This window comes from Trachemys scripta, chromosome 16 (assembly GCF_013100865.1).
Source record: "Trachemys scripta elegans isolate TJP31775 chromosome 16, CAS_Tse_1.0, whole genome shotgun sequence".
Taxonomy (NCBI): Eukaryota; Metazoa; Chordata; order Testudines; family Emydidae; genus Trachemys; species Trachemys scripta.
The window spans coordinates 27,214,505-27,227,966 of NC_048313.1; the positions used below are offsets into that span (position 1 = coordinate 27,214,505).

The 13,462-nt window shown below is 53.4% G+C and overlaps 2 protein-coding genes across 3 annotated transcripts in view; both read left to right on the plus strand.

Moving 5' to 3' along the window:
- LOC117888488 (adhesion G protein-coupled receptor E3-like) overlaps nucleotides 1–13,462 on the plus strand; it is a 255,697-nt gene that overhangs the window by 21,438 nt on the left and 220,797 nt on the right. The window lies entirely within an intron of this gene.
- On the plus strand, nucleotides 4,332–9,818 carry LOC117888498 (adhesion G protein-coupled receptor E3-like). 2 transcript variants are annotated; one of them, XM_034791955.1, is made up of 8 exons: nucleotides 4,332–4,622; nucleotides 5,566–5,760; nucleotides 6,298–6,533; nucleotides 7,278–7,344; nucleotides 8,119–8,210; nucleotides 8,479–8,647; nucleotides 8,760–8,867; nucleotides 9,395–9,818. In XM_034791955.1, the coding sequence occupies exons 1-8, from the start codon at nucleotides 4,347–4,349 to the stop codon at nucleotides 9,398–9,400; spliced, it is 1,149 nt and encodes a 382-aa protein (XP_034647846.1). In that variant the 5' UTR covers nucleotides 4,332–4,346; the 3' UTR covers nucleotides 9,401–9,818. The 2 variants fall into 2 exon arrangements, with proteins under 2 accessions (XP_034647846.1, XP_034647847.1); XM_034791956.1 differs by having other exon boundaries at nucleotides 4,332–4,568.

Genomic DNA, 13,462 nt, shown 5'->3' on the forward strand with positions numbered 1-13,462 from the left:
ATATACCACATCTACCACTTCCCCCCGCCCATCCAAAGAAAGCTATCAGGTTGATTTGACAGGATTTGTTCTTGACAAATCCATGCTGACTGTTACTTATCACCTTATTATCTTCTAGGGGTTTGCAAATTGATATTGAACCTTCTAAAATTTCTGTAGCTTTGCTAGTGGCTGGCCCCGGACTTACACGCCCATTGTCTTCCTGAGGAGAGCATTGAATCTACAGACCATATACTCTGATTTCTTCTGCTGGTTTTCATGCCGTTTCTTTCCAATATGCACCTCCGTGTCTCTCTGCATCTTCCTTCACTTCCTCTTTCCTCTCCCCCACGAGCACTACGTCATCTGCAAAAGGCAGGTTCCAGGGGACTCCTCTCTGTCTGCTTTCTGTCAATGCATCCAGCACCGATGTGAACAAAAAGGGGCTTAGTCCCAAGCCTTGATGTATTCCAGCTGTTATTAGAAACTGTTCCCTTTCGCCACATGAACCTCGCACTGTGGCAACAGCACCATCGTACATGTCCTGGACACGTCTCATATAAAAGCTTTATTCAGTCAATGAGGGGTGTCAGGATCAGGCCCCTGCATAAGGCAAACACCAATGTCAGTCGCCCTTCAACGCCTGCAGAACTCACCCTCTGCCCTGGGTCTCTCTGCAGGGAAAGCGGAGCGGTGGAAGCAGCAGTTTTTGCTCTTTCTTTAATTCAACCTTAGAGATTTTGATGTCCACGTTCAGAGACGGGAGTGCGGCGTTATCACTGGAGGTGAGAGGCTCCTTCCCTTGAATGTGCCCTCCAGACTAGTGCCCCTGTGTGTGCCCCAGACCCTGTGTGCTGCTGTGCTGGGTTAGAAGTCTATTCTCGGGGGAGGGCGACATGTAGATACTCTTCAGAAAAGATCTGTGCCCTCCACTGCTGTGGGGAGTGGGGGTGCACCCTCTAGTGGTGCTTGTCTGTGTCTGTGTGCACATGCCCTCTAGTGGTGTGAATGCACATTTGTGTTTGTCCACCCACATTGGCCCTCTAGTGTTCAGAACTGTTGTTGTTCATCAGAGGTGCTATACTGCTAACAGTTAATGGGGATTCTCCTTCAGCTCATCTGTCAGTGACCTGAGTTTTTCAGGCAGCAGGATCTGGGCTCTATCCCTGCCCTGCCAGACATTTCTGAGCCGCTGCCGGATGCAGCAGAGAGACAGCCTAGGAAGCCATGGGCTTGTGACAATCACAGAATCACAGAATATCAAGGCTGGAAGGGACCTCAGGAGGTCATCTAGTCCAACCCCCTGCTCAAAGCAGGGCCAATCCCCAACTAAATCATCCCAGCCAGGGCTTTTGTCAACCCTGACCTTAAAAACAAGGAGATTCCACCACCTCCCTAGGTAACCCATTCCAATGCTTCACCACCCTCCTAGTGAAAAAGTTTTCCCTAATATCCAACCTAAACCTCCGCCACTGCAACTTGAGACCATTGCTCCTTGTTCTGTCATCTGGTACCACTGAGAACAACCTAGTTCCATCCTCTTTGGAACTCCCTTTCAGTAGATGAAAGCAGCTATCAAATCCCCCCTCATTCTTCTCTTCTGCAGACTAAATAATCCCAGTTCCCTCAGCCTCTCCTCATAAGTCATGTGCTCCAGCCCCCTAATCATTTTTGTTGCCCTCCTCTGGACTCTTTCCAATTTTTCCACATCCTTCTTGTAGTGTGGGGCCCAAAACTGGACACAGTACTCCATGTTGTTCCCTGGCTTCTGTAATGGAGGGATGGGGGAGTGAAGAAGAAAGGACAAAGGGTTCTACCCCAGTTGGCTTCAGGTCCCAGTGGGGCCCCAAGTCAGCCTCAGTGGACGCCCTTTGTAAAGGGCTCCCCCTCTGAGAGCACTGCAGCCCCCTCAACTGGGAGAGGCTGTGATACCCGATGCCCCCTGGGAACACACGAGACCTGGCACCTAAACCCCAGACTCCTCGCTCCCAGGGCCTTTCCTTTCCTATCCCCAGAATGCGACTCTCCCTTTCAACTCCGTCCTGAACAGCACCTCCCTCTGGGATGGCGGAGACAAGGGGGACGTGGGGTCGGCCGTGACGGTCCTGCTGCTGAGCGTGGAATGGGCTGCGCTGGCCACTGCGCTCCGGTCTCCAGATAAGACAACACAGAACATGACGACAGAGTCTATGGGTAGGGGGGACGTGTGGTTCTCGGCGCCACCTGCTGGCTGCCGTGAGATATGGGGTTATACACTGTGCCCCAAATCCACTGGAAGTTAGAGCCTATATATCATTGTGGATGTGAGCCTGTGTTCAGTACAGACACAGACCAGCACTGCCCCTGCACCAGGAAATATAACCCAGCCCCGCCAGTGCCCCCAGGAGCAACAGCAATGCCCAAGAAGGGTTTAAATGTAATATTTGGCATTCGAGCACTAGGGGCTGCCACGCTGAGCCAGGAACCTCCCCCCACCCCCACTACTCCCCCTGCTGGGGACGCAGCATCCACAGGGAGACAGAGACAGAATGGGGGGAGAGGGGATATGGGGGGGTGATCAATGGAACTCGGGGGGTCTCCAAACTTCCCCCTCCCATAGTGCGAAGTGCCCTGAAGCCCCCGGCTCCAAGTGGAGTGGGAGGGGGGTGGATCTGGCCCAGAATGACAGATTCCCAGGGAAGTGGTTTCACAGCGAGGGGCTCTGTCATTCCTCACCCCCACCCCCCGCAGCTGTCCAGACGCGGCTCATCACAGGGAACTGCAGCCGGGACAGTGAGGTCTTCACACTGAGAGCTCACGAGGAGATGATGGACGTGCACTGTGATACAGTCACCGGGGCAGCCACACGAGGTACCATCCTGGGGATGGAGACACCCAGGGCCCAAACCACAGCACAGAGCAGTTCCCGGGCACTGAACCCCAGTCTGGGTTCCCCCGTTCCTCCCTCCCTCCCCATGGATCCCCAGGCCGGGCCCTGGCCTCTGTCTCTAGCCCTGGAGGGCTCCTTGCTGGCTGAGCCAGTGGTTCTCAGGCTGTGGCCATGGAGCTGACACCTTCGTTCCTGCCTGTCCCACAGCTTGAGCCCCGAGCAGTGAGGAGTTGGGCACAGAGGGGTGACGGCTCATGAGAGGGTCTCTGGTATGAAGTGGGCCCAGAGAATGGAAAGGGCAGGGACGCCCTAGTCTAGCCAGACCCCCAAATGGAGATGTGGGGACCAGGGTAACGTGTACCCTCAGCTGCCATATTCAGGGCCCCAAATCCTCCAGCACCAGGGGAAGCTCATGCCTGGCCAGCCCCTCTCCTGGTCCCACTGAGAAAAACTGAATCTTCATCTCTGCATCCTGCAGCTCGACGTTTCCAGCCGGACGCGTTCCTGGGGGCTCCGAGGGAGGAGGTAGCACAGTCCAGTGGTTAAACCTTAAGAGTTGAGGCCAGGATCCTGGGTTCCATTCCCAGATCTGCCACAGACTCACTGTGACCCCTGGGCACCCGGCCGGCTCCTTCTTTGCCATAGCGTCCCCAGCTCCCTAACAAGGGATCATCTCCTCTTCCAGCAGGTTTGGGGGCTGCTGCTTTTATTTCTTACTCCACCCTGGACTCCATCATCAGTGCGAGACGTCTCAGCGAGGGAAATCTACCGGCTGGTGGGAAGCTGGAGAAGAGTCATCTCAACTCCAGGGTGGTGAGTGGGGCCCTTGGAGACGGAAGACCCATTCACCTCTCCAGACCCGCACACTTCACCCTGCGCCACAGACAGGTGCGTGAAGGAAGAGCCTTTCCTTTTGCTCCATATCTGGGGCTCCAGAGGGGCCTACAGAAGGCACCATCTCCTGCCGGGCATTTGGACCCTGCTGCCTTTCTGGCTCCTGATGGTCCTGAGAAGAGGAGGCCTCCTTATTCCTGACGCGTTGGGGCTGTTTTATTGGAAGAGGTTACCTGGGGTCACACCACGACACATGGCTGTGCAAAGTGATCTAGGGTAACAGCTTTGCCTAGCTCACCCCTGAGCCGGAATAACTGGAAAGCCGCTTTCTGTAGAGATGGTGGTTCAGGGAATCAGCATGAAACACTTTGATACGGTAATGAAGTGGTTAGGGTGCATATGTGTATGTGTGCACACAGCACTGCCCTCTGCTGGATGCAGTCAGAACTGCTCAGCCATGTGCCATGTTCCTTATAGTGCTAACAGCTAGCAAGGATTTATTTCCCTTTCGCTCCAATAGCAGGGCCTGTGATTTTGGAGCAGCAGGATCTGCGTTCTTTCTCTACTGTCACCGGGATGGCCCCAGTGGGCACTGGGGGCTGCGTGGGGAGAGCCGTGGAGCTGTAGGTGGCCTTGGGTTTGCTATAGACTTGTAATAACAGAAATGACGTTCCGTGATCCCACGAGGATGAGGATGATTCTGTTGTATTTCCAGACCAAAAAAGAGGAGGAAGAGGCTCTCTGCGTCTACTGGAAAGTAGAGGCCGAGAGCGGCAGCTGGTCTCCGGACGGCTGCACCACCGTGCACACGAACAGCACTCACACCAACTGCAGCTGTGACCATCTCTCCAGCTTCGCCGTCCTAATGGCTCCCACCACAGTGGCGGTATCTCACCGTGAGACTCGGGTCACAGGGCTGGACCCTGAGCTCCGCACTCAGGCATGGGCAAAGCTCTCCCTGGAGCGACTGGAGTCTTTGCTGGGGAAAAGGCTGAGTAGGAACCGAGGGTGCTGGGCTGGGGTCACTGGTGATTCTCCCTTTGCTGTTGTCAGGGTTCCTTCCCCACTCTGAACTCTAGGGTACAGATGTGGGGACCCGCATGAAAGCCCCCTAAGCTTATTTCTACCAGCTTAGGTTAAAATCTGGTACACTGCCACCACCAAGTGATTTAACAAGAAACAGGGAAAGGACACTTGGAGTTCCTCTTCCCCCCAAATATCCCCCCAAGCCCTTACACCCCCTTTCCTGCAGAGGCTTGAGAATAATAAATTAACCAATTTGTTACAAAGTGATCAAAGACCCAAACCCCTGGGTCTTTGGACAATGGAAAAATCAGTCAGGTTCTTAAAAGAAGGGTTTTATTAAAAAGAAAAGGGAAAAAATCATCTCTGTAAAATTGGGATGGAAAATAACTTTACAGGGTAATCAGATTCAAAGAGCCCAGAGGAACCCCCTCTAGCCTTAGTTTCAAAGTTACAACAAAACAGAGATATACATCCCTCTAGCAAAGGGAACATTCACAAGTTGAGAAAACAAAGATAAACTAATACTACTTGCCTGGCTGTTACTTACAAGTTTGAAATAGGAGAGACTTGTTCAGAAGGATATGGAAAACATGGATTGATGTCTGGTCCCTATAAGTTCCAAGAGCGAACACACCGAAAACAAAGAGCACAAACAAAAGCCTCCCCTACCCCTCAAGATTTGAAAGTATCTTGTCCCCTTCTTGGTCCTTTGGGTCAGGTGTCAGCCAGGTTATCTGAGCTTCTTAACCCTTTACAGGTAAAAGGATTTTGGTGTCTCTGGCCAGGAGGGATTTTATAGTATTGTACTCAGGAGGGTTGTTACCCTTCCCTTTATAGTTACGACAGTTGTGTTACAGGAGAGTTACCCACTGACCATCATCACCTACGTGGGACTGACCTTCTCCCTGCCGTGCCTCTTCCTCGCCATCCTCACCTTCCTCCTGTGCCACTCCATCCGCAACGTCAGCACCTCCCTCCACCTGCAGCTCTGCCTCTGCCTCTTCCTGGCCGACCTGCTCTTCCTCACCGCTGTGACCCGCACCGGCAGTCGGGTACGTCCTAATTCTCCCCTGCTCTGTTCCTCCATTAGCAGCAGGGCTGGGGTGTGTGGCTTTGAACCCCTTTGTTATCCCTGGATTCTGGACTCTGCCGGACACAGGGGGGATTCCTGGGGGGATGTTTGCACCCCATTATGTCCCTTCACACTGGGCAGAGTGGTCTGAGTGTCCACATCCCCAGGAATTTGGCCAGTTCTATCCCTATGTCAGTCTCCCTGTGCCTCGATTCCTCCTCTACATGACTTGCCCATGGTCACCCAGGAACTCTGTGGCAAGGCAGTGAACAGAACCTGGATTCCCTGAGCCCTGCTCCCCTGCTGTAACCAATAATCTCTGCTCCCTTCCTACATCAGCAATGTGTACCCACAGGACCCTCCATAGACTGAGGAACCTGCCATCTCTGGGTCACGGAGCGCTATAACTGGAGAGCTGTGCTAACTAGAATCCCGGTGTGAGCCCCCGGCAGGTCTCCCCCATACTCAGCATTTCCCTTCCCCACCGCAGAGTCCCTGAGCTCTCTGTCTCCCCCAGGTGGCGTGTGCTGTCATTGCTGGGCTCCTACACTACCTCTTCCTGGCCTGCTTCTCCTGGATGTTCCTGGAGGGGCTGCACCTCTTCCTCACCGTCAGGAACCTGAAGGTCGTGAATTACACCAGCGCCAGCCGGTTCAAGAAGAGATTCATGTACCCGTTCGCCTACGGATTCCCAGCCCTGGTGGTGGCTATTTCTGCAGCGGTGAATCCTGAAGGCTACGGAACTTCCACACTGTACGTGCAGCGCCCATCCCGAAGGGGAGCTGGGATGTGGCTTCCATGCGCTTGTCCAGCTCACCCCAGGTCTGACTTGAACCTAGATTTCCCTGCTCACCCTGCCTGGGAGCTGAATGTCCCCAGGGACACTTCCCTTCCCCAATCACACTGAGCTGCCCCGAGTGCTGTAGTTGAGTTGCCCACCTGTCAGACATCTACACTCCTCACCCCACTGATGATGTGGAAGAACAAGCCAGAAAGATCCCAGCTTGACTCCCAGCTCCCAGGCTGGGTTTGTGGGGCAGGTGGGTAGGAAACAAATGCACCTTCTTCCTGTGTGCAAATCCCTGAGGATCCCCTCTCTAAAGTGAGGGACTCACTAAAACAGGGTGTGGCATGTTCTAGACACCCCAGGCCAGATCCTCAGCTGGTGTAAATCAGGGCAGCTCCACTTCCTTCCGTGCAGCGAGGCCAATGTCCATCCGCTGCATGTCTGGCCCTCCAGCAATACTGCGCCCATCCACCAGAACGGGTCATTTGAGGAGATGGAAGAGGAAGTGGTGGTTGGAAGCAGGAGATGCTGAGGTTCATGGGAAGGGCTGGTTGCCTGCTGCCTACAAGAGAGTCAGCCATGTCACAGGCAGGCTGAGATCCATCTCGCTTTTGAGAGCCAGCTGCCCTGTGACCCCCCATCTCTGCCCCGGGGCTGAAAAAGGGCAGAAATCCCATTAACGTCACCTTCTTCTTCCTCCCTCCCGCTAGCTGCTGGCTCAGCCCGGAGAGAGGCTTTCGTTGGAGTTTCCTGGGTCCAGTCTGTGTCATAATCCTGGTGGGTACCTCCCAGAACCACAGGGCCCCATTCTCCTCTCACCTCTGTGACCCCATTGATTTCAGTGAAGCAGGGAGGGGAACATGGCCAATAAAACATGAAGAAAGACCCAATTAGGTCCCACCTGACTCATCTTCAGTGGTCAGTCCCAGGATTAGTCTCTGTGCTGTATCCCCAGGCCTACAGCCTTTACTTGGGCACAGCTTCCATGGAAGTCAGTAGGAGTTTTTACAAGTGAAGTCAGCAAGTGTTTGGTCTAGTCTAGTTAATGACTGAAGGAATGAGGAATGGAGAGGGCTGCACTCTGCAGTGTTTTTTGTAGGGAGGGAAACAAATGTCCCTACATTTTCCTCCCTACCCCCTGGGGAAGTTTCGGGGGGGCTGGGATTTGTTACAGCCTGAAAGTGGCAGGAAGTATTCTAGAGGCAGGAGCTGGTATCTCTGAGCCAGATCCTGCTCTCAGTTACACCAGTGTAAACCCAGACTAACTCCTGACTCCAGTGGAGAGGCTCCATATTTAACTCTGAGCAGCATCTGACCTCTGTGATCCCATTGATCCATCTCAGCCCTGGCTGTGCTGTCAGCTCCACGCATGGGGAGGGACCGAGAGCTGCCAGGGGATATTACAGGAGAGGGGATGATTCCCACCAGAAATGAGCAGTTCCCGGTTCTGCAGTGTTCGGCTCGGTCTCCTGGGATCGTTCTCTGCCTCAGCTGGAGTCACCGGCCCCGGATGGGATGTTTTACAGGAAATATTTCCCACTGTTCCCACAGATAAATATAACGTTCTTTGCCCTGACCCTGTGGACCCTCAGAAACAGTCTCTCCTCCCTCAATGCAGATGTGTCCACCCTCAGAGACCACAGGTGAGAAGGCAACAAAACAGTCCTGGAGGGTCAGATGTCTTGGTTTGGAGTGCCTTTGGCACCGGGAGGGTGTGAGGGATTGCAGGAGGGGAACAGCATATCTAGGATCCATAGGAATGAATTCCCAGTGTGTTTACATTGACAGTAACCCTGTCCTACAGAGGAAAGCCAGGGATGGTAGCTCCACTCCACTCTGCCCAGATCCTCCTGACCCAATTGCTCTCCATAGGGTTATTGTAACGGGATCTCTCAATCTGCCTTTATCCAGGTTACTGACCTTTAAAGCCATCGCCCAGCTCTTCGTTCTGGGCTGCACATGGAGCCTTGGTCTCCTCCAAGTCAGCCCAGCAGCCACGGTCATGGCGTATTTATTCACCATCATCAACAGCCTGCAGGGAGCCTTCATCTTCCTGGTGCACTGTCTCCTCAATCGCCAGGTAATGCCCACGCCCCGTCAGCGCCCAGCACCTTCACTGGCCTCGCGGTGGCCATCTCTGATCTTCTCCGAGTTAGTTACATAGTGCAGTGACCCTGTCCCTCACTCTCCAGGTGAGAGAGGAGTACAGGAGATGGATCAAGGGATTCCGAACGTCCAGCACGAAATCTCAGACATCTGATCTATCCATGTCTGCTGTCCCCACCACCAGCACCAAGACGGTAAGAGGTTCTGTGCTCTGTTCCAGTATCAGCCTGTGACACAGTCATCTCTAGCTGGGTCTCATCACTGCTGTAAAGGTGATTTGCCCCCGAATGATGCAGGATTGGTTATGAGCCAGGTGGGAACGTCACTGCAAGTGTTAGTGAGAGTCGGTCACTATCGAGGAGTACCCTAGATGTCTTAGGCACCAGAACAGAATGCCCTGTCCTGGCATCTCCGCGTTCCCTTCCCTTGGCTCTCCTGAGAGCTCCAGGGGTCACTCACTGTGGGCTAGGCAGGCATTGGCTCTTGCAGTGTAATGATCTGAATAGATCAGATTGTCCCCTGGGATTGAATCCTTGTCAGTGCAGACGGATCATCCCCAATGAGCAGTCAGCACTGTGAAGAATTTCCCTTGGCTCCATTATCCCTATGGGACAGTAGCCAGGGGCTGTGTGTGTCACCTCCCAGAGACAACCCGCCAGTTTGCACATTACACTCTCAGTGGCCTTGGAACCTATTGTCATTTTTCTGCTTTTCTTGCCAGGAGTAACCCTTCTGCCAGGAGGAGTTGGCAGCAACCAGGGCCGGGTTCAATACCTAGGGGGTTCCAATACAAAACCGAACCGGCTGGAGCCCCCTGTGACGTTGCACTTCATATGCTTTATGGAAATATGCTTATGAATATGACATAACTGGAATATACCTTACGCTAAATACCCCTTGTATGGTGTTTCTAGAAAGCTTGTAATCTACTAAGTGTGTTCATCCTATTTGTTTGCATCTGTTATTTCTATATCTGGAGTTAGGAGACTAAGATATAAACCTGTATCACTGATGAAAAACATAGTAAGTGGAGGCCATTAAGGATGCTCCAGAAACAATCAGTTGTAAATGACCTTAGTTACTTGAAAGCCTCCCTGTGTGCGTGTGGGCCAGCCCATGGGGAATGGAGACTGGGGGGCTTACAGTGACATGTGACCATTCACCTGATAATGAAATCCATCTTAAACCTGGTACTTTTCCATTTAGAAGGAGGGGTGGGGACCCAGAGAGACAAAAGATTCCCAACTTGTGTCAAAGCTATAAAAGGGGGTGGAGCAGGAGAAAGGGCTGCCAGTCATGAGAAAACCCTGCTTACCATCTGAGATGTCTGCTAGATCTAACAAAGATTGTACTGGGGAAAGGATTGGGCCCAGACTAGGAAGGAGTCGAGTCTATGAAAGAAGGTTATTGGAACATCTTTGAGGGTGAGATTTTACCTGTAATCAGTTTCTTAATGTATTAGGCTTAGACTTGCGTGTTTTGTTTTATTTTGCTTCATGACTTACTTTGTTCTGGCTGTTATTACGTGAAACCACTTAAATACTACTCTTTATGATTAATAAAATCACTTCTATTTATTAATAAACCCAGAGTAAGTGATTAATACCTGGGAGGAGCAAACAGCTGTGCATATCTCTCTATCAATGATATAGAGGGCAAACAATTTACAAATTTATCCTGTATAAGCTTTATACAGAGTAAAACGGATGTATTTGGGGTTTGCATCCTATTGGGAGATTGGTGTCTGGTTGCTGGAGACAGGTAACTTGCTGAATGGTTTTTACTTAAAGTCTGCAGCTATGGGGGCATGGCCCAGACCCTGAGTCTGTGTTGCAACAGGCCAGCATGTCTGGCTCAACAAGGCAGGGATCTGGAGACCCAAGCTGCAGGGAAAGCAGGCTCAGAGGTAATTTCAGCACATCAGGTGACAGTCCCAAGGGGATCTCTGTGACCGAACCCATCACACCCCCACTCAGTAATGTGGGATAACTTCAGACCACCCCAGGCACCTCTAAGGGGCGATACATTCCCTGTCACAAGCACTGATTCAGTGTATAACAAAGAGAACTTTTAATAGAAAGGCGAAAGGAACCTGGCAGTAATCTGGGAAACCCCACAGCCACGATTTGAAAGCTTGTGACCATGAGTAAGGTGAAAATATTTTTAGTAAAAATCATGGACAGGTCGCAGGCAATAAACAAAAATTCACGGAAGCCTATGACCTGTCCTGACTTTCAGTAAAAATATAGTGACAAAATGAGGAGGCAGGTTCAGCTCAGCACCCACTGCTGCTGGAGCTCTGGGGTCCCCCACAGCCGCTGCGGTTAGTGGGAGCTTCGAAGTCTCCCACGCCCCATGGCAGCTGAGCAGTTGTAGGGGGTCCCACTGGCTGCAGCAGCAGGGAGCTCCAGTTCCCGGTCACCTGCGGGAAGTGGGAGGTCTAGGGTCCCCCACTGCCCATGGGGGACTGGGCTGCTGCAGGGTCCCCTCAACCTCCGCAGCGGCTGAGAGCTCGGGAGGGGTCTCCTCTCTTCCCACCATGGCTGGTCAAGCGAAGAGGGTCCCCTGCCACCTGCCGCAGGGGAGCTGGGGACGCTTCGAGGTGGAGAAGGCCTTCCCCATCCACGCCGCCACACCCCAAGCTGCCCCCTTCCACAGCATCAAGAAGATTGGCATCGCGGCCGAGCCCCTCGGGGAGGAGACGGGAGCAGGCAGCGGGGCCTCACCAGGTAGGGCCCAGCGCAGGCGTCTCGGGTGGGGGTGCCCTGTGGCCATCCTCCCCCATCAGGTTAGGGAGCTCCCCGCCACCTGGTCAGTTCTGGGGTGGGAATGATTCGGGCACAGAGCTAATTGAAGGGGAAAGGCCTCATGTCCAGGCCTCCATGACATAATTGTAGCTTTAGCCATGAGCAAACTCCTACCCCAGAATATATTGGGCAGTGTCCTTTGCCTCAGTTTCTCCTCTTGCGGTGTGAAAGTCCCACAAATTATCCTTTAACCTGCCTTTGCCCTTTCCCTCGCCTGCACCCCACCCACAGCTGCTGTCCTTGATCAGAGAAGTCCCAGAGTTCATAGCGTTCATGTGAGAGGGGCGGGAGGTGGGGAAATGGCATCGAGAAATGCCTCGGCTGTTGCTGCCACCACCATGTATACAACCGAGGTCTGGTCTGACCTACAGACCTGTATCGATATTACTACGTCTCTCCGGAGGGTGAAAAATCCACACAAACCCATCCCCTGTGCGACGTAGTTATACCAACCTGACTCCCTGTGTAGACACTACTGTGTGGGCAGGAGAGCTTCTCCATTTAACGCAGCTACCGCCTCGTGGGGAGTTGGATTAACTACATTGATGGGAGAAGCTCTCTCCTGTCAGCTTAGAGGATCTCCATTAAAGCACCACAGCGGCACAGTTGCCTCGGTGAAGCTGTGTCGATGTCGCGTGTTAAGTGTAGACGTGCTCTAAGGCTCAGCGGCTAGACCTGGTTCTCAGTGATTTCAGCTCCAGCGATCGCTTAACAAAACAAAGACTCTCCAGTGTGTCTAATGAGCTCTGCCTTTTCACAGTGGCGAGGGAGATGGTCAAATGTTGTCTAGGACTCTTTACGCAGAGCCCACAACCCTGGATACAGACACCTATCCAGACCCTTTTCTCTCTCACTCTTACGGGGATTTGGCATCCCCACCCCCCTGCGTAGCGAGTGAGCGTCAATCAGGGCAGGCTAAGCACAGTTCTGCTGCCCTGTCCTCACACAGTCAGGGTGACAACATGCCATTCCCCTGCACTCCCCACTAAAGTGATTGGTAACCCAACACCAGCCAAAAGGGATCACTTTGGCAAAGCAGTTCCCTCCGCTGAGTTCCTAGGCACAGTAGGTGCTTCCGGAAACACAGTCTGTTGCTGAATTTGTTCCCCCAGCTCATCTCTCCACGTCAGAGGGGAGCTCAGTCCATCCCCACTTACACAGCAATGAAGAATATATAGGAAAAGCGGAGCCTTGCATGTCTGAAACACCTCCCTGCCCCCGCCCAGCACCAGACACTGCAGCCTTCGCATGGAAGAGGAAGCTGCTGGTTCATTACAAACAGCTGATTTCTGCTCCTCGAGGTGGGGGAAGGGAGCAGGCTGTGTCTTTCCTGGGCGTGGGAACCCTGTTAGAACCACCCCCAGCAGCTGGAATATTCCACAGAAAAATCAGGCGTAACCCCATTGAATTCAGGAGAGTTACTCCTGCCCTGCACCCGGGTAAATGAGAGCAGTACCTGGCCCACCTCAGCACCACACTGGTGTCCCGCAGCTCTGACTCATCTCCCAAAGCCCTGGGAAGTGGCCAGTCTCCAATCTTAAGGGTGGATTCTCAGGGGAAGTGTAGCGATGCGCAGACTCACCCAGCGGCGCCTCCTGCTGGCTGTCTCTGGGAATTAGCTCTCCAGCCGTCAGAGCACCCTCTGCAAGCCAGTGTCCCACTGGGCCCCCGCATCCCTCACTGGATTCTGGTGCCCCATTATCTGGGGTGCTGTCCCCTGGTAGTACACCCCTCAGTCTCAGGGTGTCCCCTCCCCAGGGAACCCCCACCCTCACCTCAGTCGTAGGCTACTGCCAGTCACCAACTCGCTCCTGCGCCCTGGAGCGGACTGCAGTGCCCGCCACTCATCATAGGCAAGGTTGGGTCTGGACCTGCTGCCTCTCTCTGCAACCCAGTGCCTCTGTGGGGCCTTGGACAAGGCCCTGCAGCCTGGGGAGTTGCCAGCTGGAGCTCCCCAGCCCTGCCTCACTCTAGGCACCCTG

Excerpts from the sequence above, each read along its gene's own strand:
- LOC117888498 (XM_034791955.1), top strand. The coding sequence starts at position 4,347 with ATGACGTTCCGTGATCCCACGAGGATGAGGATGATTCTGTTGTATTTC. Across the intron at positions 5,761-6,297 it reads TGACCCGCACCGGCAGTCGG|GTGGCGTGTGCTGTCATTGC; the intron begins GTACGTCCTAAT and ends TGTCTCCCCCAG. Across the intron at positions 8,211-8,478 it reads TCCACCCTCAGAGACCACAG|GTTACTGACCTTTAAAGCCA; the intron begins GTGAGAAGGCAA and ends GCCTTTATCCAG.